The 7,303-nt window shown below is 31.4% G+C and overlaps 1 protein-coding gene across 1 annotated transcript in view; it reads right to left on the reverse strand.

Moving 5' to 3' along the window:
• Positions 1-284: 284 nt before the first annotated feature.
• Positions 285-7,303, reverse strand: part of LOC106462076 (tyrosine-protein phosphatase 99A-like) — a gene marked incomplete at its 5' end in the record, with an annotated part of 32,067 nt that continues 25,048 nt past the window's right edge. The window contains 2 exon segments of the mRNA XM_022389211.1: positions 285-970; positions 3,843-3,978. Of these exon segments, the coding sequence (XP_022244919.1) occupies positions 797-970; positions 3,843-3,978 (310 nt within the window).

The following is a 7,303-nucleotide window of genomic DNA, read 5'->3' on the forward strand; positions in this document are numbered from 1 at the left end:
TTTATAGCAGTATAATTAAATGACCACAACTTCAACCATCTATTTGTTTCTAACATTCGCTGTACAATATTACACAGACTTTCAAATATACCACACAATATGAAGAGAAGTCAGTATTAAAACTCATAGTAACTTTGGGTGTGGCAGGATACACATTACTTTAATACAATAGTAGCAGCACAATTTTTTGTACAAATAGTTAAATATGACTTGACAAGAGTTCTGGTGTGCACACACATTTTTAACCAGAGATCATCACTGTGCTGATCAGCTAATTTAGTTCAGTGTACACTGGACAACATTGTCTTGTAACTGGCAAATGTCTGATGATAATTACAAAGCCACTTCAAAAAGCTCTGTATCCACAATCCTGTAGATTGTTAGATATCATTTTTTATTCACACAATAAAAACATCAGTTGTTGGCTGTCATTTCACACTCAGAATTTTACTGTAATACTACATGAATACTTGATTTTATTGTTCCAAAACGTTGTTGGGTGCATTTTTAAACTTATATGCTTGTGGTATTTCCATTATACTTAAAGAAGTTTAATAGTACCATATTCACACTTACACATTAGTAGTACTTCATTTACACTTAGAAGTTGAGAGATACTTTGCTACATACACAAATAGTTGACATTGTCTTCATATTCAAGCACAGATAATATGTTGTTTGTCAGTTTTCCCACAGAGCAAAGATACACTTATGACTTTATGCGAAGTTACTGGTACTTTCTTCATATCTCTACACCACAGAAAACAAGATGAAAGTATTTTTTATTTAAGAACTATCAAGCTGGGCTGTCACTCTTTTGGGAACTGGTATCCAACTTCACCACATGTCCATTACTGGTGAGATGCCCATTAGTTGGGACCACAGGGTTGGCTAAACAGGGCTCAGTTTCAATATGAGTGTTATTCTCAGTCTTGCTTTCCAAAGCACGGTAAAGGAAAAGATAATCATCCTAATAAATAAATAAGTAAAAATATTAGCTTATAAAAATATTTATCAGTCTTTGATTTTTTTATTTTTAAATATTTCCTCTGGATAGAAAATCAAATTAGAAAAAATAGTAAATTATCTATATTCTTCACATAGCAAACTTAAATTGATCTGGGCTGTTTTAAACAATTAGATACAGAAAAAGGTGTGTACAAACTAATTGGAAAGAATGTTATTTGTTAAAGATTTAAAAAAGTAGATGGAAAACACTAAATATATTTTGAAATGAATGGCAGTGTTTCACACCAAGGCCCTTCAACAGTTAGTGCTTGAAATTTTAAAAAACTAAACAATCATTTCCTTCAACTGATTACTTTATTTCAACTTCTTGTGAGCAATTACAAAACATCAGCTTCTCAACTAACTTGGCTTTTGACACAACTGTACTAAGGATGAACAAGTAACCATCTCAAATCAATATATGATGTTGTTATCAATCTTGCAGACAAAAGAGGTGCCACTGTGGTCTGGTGCTCTCACTTGGCTGAAGCTGAGACTTTTGTCTGACATTTCTTTTAACCAACCTATGCCTGGTAAAGATCCACTTAGCTGTTTACAAACCATTATTTATAATACTACTGACATTCTATCTATGAAATAAAACTACTGTTTAATGATGACATTTTATTCATCTCTATTCACAAATGGTTGCTTTTTTATGTTCTTCCTAGAAGATCTACAGTACTGGTTTGTAACTACACTAATGAACTCATATATGAAACAATCTTGGAAGACCTATGGTGTCAGCTTGTAATTGTCCCACTGAACTTATAAACCAAACCATCCTAGAGGACCTATAATGTTGGCTTGTAACTGTCCCACTGAACTTGTAAACCAAACCATCCTAGACGACCTATGGTGTCAGCTTGTAACTGTCCCACTGAACTTATAAACCAAACCATCCTAGAAGACCTATGGTGTCAGCTTGTAACTGTCCCACTGAACTTATAAACCAAACCATCCTAGAAGACCTATGGTGTCAGCTTGTAACTGTCCCATTGAACTTACAAACCAAACCATCCTAGAAGACCAACAGTGTTGGCTTGTAACTGTCCCACTGAACTTATAAACCAAACTATCCTAGAAGACCAACAGTGTCAGTTTGCAACTGCACCCCTGTACTTATTTCTAGGTTTATTGATAGTATTCTAGTTCTAAATCTATCAAGTCACACGCTATCCAGTTGATTAACAATTTTCCTATTAACTTTTCCATCACCATTTTTGCTGGTGACATTGTGATCCTTCATTGTGATGGTTTACAAGCTCTAAAGTTTTGTCTGGACAGACAAGACATTCCTGAACCTTCAACTGATGTACTATGGCTACAAGAACTTGTACTCAACCTTAACACCATCATATTTAATGACAATGTTTATAAGCAATTTTGTGGTATTGCCATGGGTACTGAAATTGGTCCTTTGTATGCCAACTTGTTTGTTGGCTACACTGAACACCAAGTGTTTTCACAACTTCATAGTGAAACCCCTAATTTATATGGTAGATACAATGACAACATCTTGGCAAATTTACTGGTGACAGAATAGAGTTTGTCAGTTTCATTAGTTTTTCTTTCTCTGTTTTGCCTGTCACTGAATTTTTTTCGCACACCTTTTATTCCTTGACTTGGACATAAGTACTGACAATTGTTTGATTCTTGTCATCCTTCCTCCAACATACTTTCCATTCCTTAATCAGTTTTTATGCTTATGGTGTTTCTATAGTGAAGAGGATTATTTCACCTCCAAATCTGAAGAAATAACAGATCTCTTCACACTGTTATCAAACCCTGCTCATAAATAAATAAATAAAGCCAGCAATATACTCTTGACTCAAACCTTTACTCGACTGACACCACACACAAAACAAAAACATTTCCTTACCATCCTACTGTGTGTGCCTGCCGTTAACTAAAATCATAATGGACAACTTTCACACTTACAAACTAATTCACCTACTAAAAACATTTTTACTGAAAAACCTGTGGTTGCATTTATACACAACCATCATCTGCCAGATTTACTTGTTCACTCCAGTCTTGACAAGAGGTGTATTTATTAACAGTGATGTTGATGAACCAGTCTCTTGATATTTCTGAGACAACAAACATGATCTTTCACACCTTAAACTAGTTATCTTAAAAGTATGCTGTAGTTCAACATTGTTCAGATGAATGCAATTGACAATACCTTAATTATATCCAAGAAACCAATTTTTCATCAGGATTAAACTAGTTCTCTAATTTTGTTGTATTTTATTCCTATTATTACAAATTTTCTTGTACATTTTCATTCACTCACATTTATTATATTCTATTTTCTTAATTATGTATCATTTATCAATGTTTTACTCTTGTTTGTTTTGCCTAGGCAATGTTTTTCCCAAGAATTAATGTACATGTGATGTGATTTATATGTTACACTCTTTATTCTGCTATTGTCATTCAAATTTGTTTCTCATTTAGGGTATAAAATGATCTTAGGTATTACATGATGAAGAGCCTTGGCATGAAAAGTTGTTATTATTTCAAAATAAACTGACAGTGTGTTCATCTGCTGTGTTTATTTTTGACAAGTAATATTTGTTCCAAAACAATTACGCATACAATTAAATATCTAATCTTTCTGGTTCATGCAAACTTATCATTCTACTTATTAACTGCTAAGCTCATGATGAAATATTGAGAGATTGTGAAATGAGGATAGGACATTAAATCTTTAACCTGAATAGTTTACTTTTAATCTCCTAAGAAAACAAAAAATATTCATATTTTGGGCATCTAGGACCTTCTCAACTTTCTTGATACTTCTTAAAATGAATTTCTACAGGTCCTACCTGAGTCTTCCAAATACCAGGCCTACAAGTATGGTAGAGTTTGGCATACATATACACATCAACAGAGTGCTCATATTTGAACTGCTTGAAGAGTGTTGACAGACAACAGAATGTCCCAGCTTCTGTGCCTCCAAATCTAACAAATGAAACACATTTACAGAAAATGTGCATAAAAAGTATTTCAAAAAGACTAAATAAACTTTTAAATCATGAAACACATGATTTTATATAAACACTAAAGTACACTTTTCAACCTTTAAACACCCACCCACACACATATATATATATACTTTAATATATACATTAATGCTACAGGATAATTTTTATTTGTGTGCTTTTGTAGCTTTAGTTGTTTATTGACCTATAAACACCCAATGAAGATCAACTAAATAATCAAATAGAAACAGATAACAATTAGGTAATAATGTACATAGAATAAAAGTTCATAACAAAAGAGGAACTGGAATCTAAAAAACGAAAAATAATTAATTATTAAAAATCCTTCAAGACAAAGATCCAAAAGAAAATCAACATTATTACTGTTAAATGTCTCCATATATTTCTAAATAAAGAGCTATCCATAAAACAATTTTCACAGTTTTTACACTCTCAAAATGAGAAACACAAAATAAAGATTCTCTAAAGTAATTGTATTTATTCTTCAAACCAGCATTAAAAAGACTAGAACAGCTAAGAAAGCTGTCACAATGATTTCTCACATGTGATGTAAACCACTTTAATGTCAATTTAAGGTTGTCAGTTTGTCCAATATACATTTCTTTACAGAATAAACACTAAAATATCAACATGCAATTAACAATAAAACCACTGTTACGAAATCAAGTTAACTGTGAATTTATTTTTCCACATTCCTATGAATTTGTTGGTGGAAGCTCAAAACTAGAGGTATGTAAAAAATAGGATTTCAGGTCTATCTTTTGTCTCCAATAACTCATTGTTCAATATCAGAATTCATCAATTGGGTTGGATGATGATAAGATTTTATGAAATACAATTTATATAAGCAGTATAATACTTTAAAGGTTTCACAGTTTGAGCAAAAAAGCCAACCAAATATTGGAAAACCAGTCGGCCTATAAATGTTATAAAATCATGAAAACTGCAGATGTTTACATCATAATATTTAAAGTATTATACCGCAATTATAAATAATATTTCATATAAAAAATTTTCTCTCACTGTCCAGCCAAGCCAATAAGCTCTGATACTGAATGAAAAGCCACAATGGACAAATTAAGAGGAATGTGAAATAAAATCTCATCTGCAGTAAGCTTGTTTTTATAACAATTTATGAGCCAACTGGTTTTCCTATATTTCACCAGCTTTTAGTGCTTAACCCGATGACTACCGACTACTAACTTTCTTAGTAGCCAATGCAAGTCTTGCTATATGTCATTCCAACAATAAAACTATTGGTTAAAAAGTTTTGAAACTTCTTAAGAACTTTCATAAATGCACAAACTTTACGAAACATAAAGCCTGTTACTTTTGATAAATTTAGTTTTTTTGCATTATGATCTTTAATATCTTAGAAAATTACATTAGGAAATGGTATTTATAAGAAATGATAACGATATTTATATTTGTTCCAGATTTGAACTTATTGTTTTTATGTTTTAGTACATTATTTTGCAATCCCAAAAAATTTGTATCGTCCATAAAATACAAATTTTATCTATTTTTTTAATAATCATGTACGCTCCTTATGGTTTCAAGTAATATATAAGACCCAAAAATAATATTTGTAAATAAACCTAAACAATAAATCAGTATTTTTGTTTTTAATTAAGATTTCATATTTATATATGTACATAAAAACATTTCAATTTTCTTTCATAAATATATTTTTATTTCAAGTTTATGTTTATGTTTCATTGCAGCCGTACTTTTGTTTATTGTGCTGAATAAACCATGGGGTCAGCAGCATGAACTCTGTACGTTTTCCGTAAACTATCTCATCCCTGTTGGGGGTCATTCTTGTTCAGCCCAGCTCGGGCACATTTGAACATTACTGTAGATATGATAGTAAGAAAGCTTTTCGATACTTGAATATTATTTCTTTGAACTTTTAAACAAGTTTATTTCAACATATGTTCGTGCATGTTGTTTCACTATAGAGACAAAACTAATTGCCACTACTAGCGAATGTATGTAACAGTTTATAGTACAGGTGGTTTCAATAAACACCGCCTGAGCCTGACCCCTTGTTACTTGATACATCCTGTTAGAAGAGATTACCAAATGATACAGACACCATAAATTACAAAGAAAATTACTTTACAGCACTTAAAAGATTAGTCCTGGTCACATTCCTCTCATTACAGGCAAGATTTATGTTGGAATGCAAAACTTAAGCTCTTCAATGTATTGAGACCCCAACTGTGAGAATGTCATAGTTTCCCTGTATTATTGGAATGAATGTATTTAGCCTGTTTCACAACCAACATATGGATTTTATTGTTGTCACTACTGAGTTTGAACCATTTGCAAAATATCAGAATAAATTATATATATATCAGTTAGACTGTTTTAATTCTAACGCAATAACAAGTGTGGGTCTTACTACAAAGCAAAGATTGTAAGAAGGAAAAATATAAAATTATTTTGTGTTACGTACAAATCACAAGTTTTTCATTCTAAATACTGAATCATATTTTTATTATTATTATTAACTAAATATAAAATTATGCTAAATTATTGAGCTTAAAACTACAAATTTAAATTCAAAAGAATATAAAAAATCACAAACTCTTTCAGTTCAAAGTCCTAAATCTAATTCATGTAAAGACTTTGTACTCGCCACTCGGTAACTCTTTACCCTAACAATCGTGGACCAACTTCTTTCCTAAAAAATATATCTATTTTGAGTTAAGCTATAATATAAAAAAAATAAAAGTCACGTATATCCCATGCAGTTTTTTTCCAGAAGCAACTTTTCTAACGCTTACAGAAAAGTCCTATTGGCCAGTACTATATACAACCTCTACATAAAATGGCAGTTACTATAATAAGCACCACCCACATTCATATTGTAAAATCCAGAGAACAACGTTTCATCACATGTTTTCCTTATCATCCTGTGATTTGTCAAATGGGAGATACAGCAATTGGAATAATTGGTACTGAAATTGATACTTTCGACTAGGATTGGCTAAAAGTTTTACAACTGAGGTTTAACATGCCCAGATGCAGTTTTATAAAGAAAACAGACTAGAAAAAGGTTTAGATACCAATCATAGATGGCAGGATTAGTGCTGAGGTGAAAGGAAATATCTTTAAAAAAATTTAAAAAAAACACTTCTTCTTAGAGGGCGCTTATTTACAGTCTAAAACGTATTTTAGGAATTTTTTCATTAAATTCCTCTTTAAACTTCATTAAATAATACAATTTTGTACAAATATACACCTGGAAAAAAGTTAAGCACCCCCGTGTTTTTTTC

Source organism: Limulus polyphemus, unplaced genomic scaffold (genome assembly GCF_000517525.1).
Source record: "Limulus polyphemus unplaced genomic scaffold, Limulus_polyphemus-2.1.2 Scaffold1089, whole genome shotgun sequence".
NCBI lineage: Eukaryota > Metazoa > Arthropoda > Merostomata > Xiphosura > Limulidae > Limulus > Limulus polyphemus.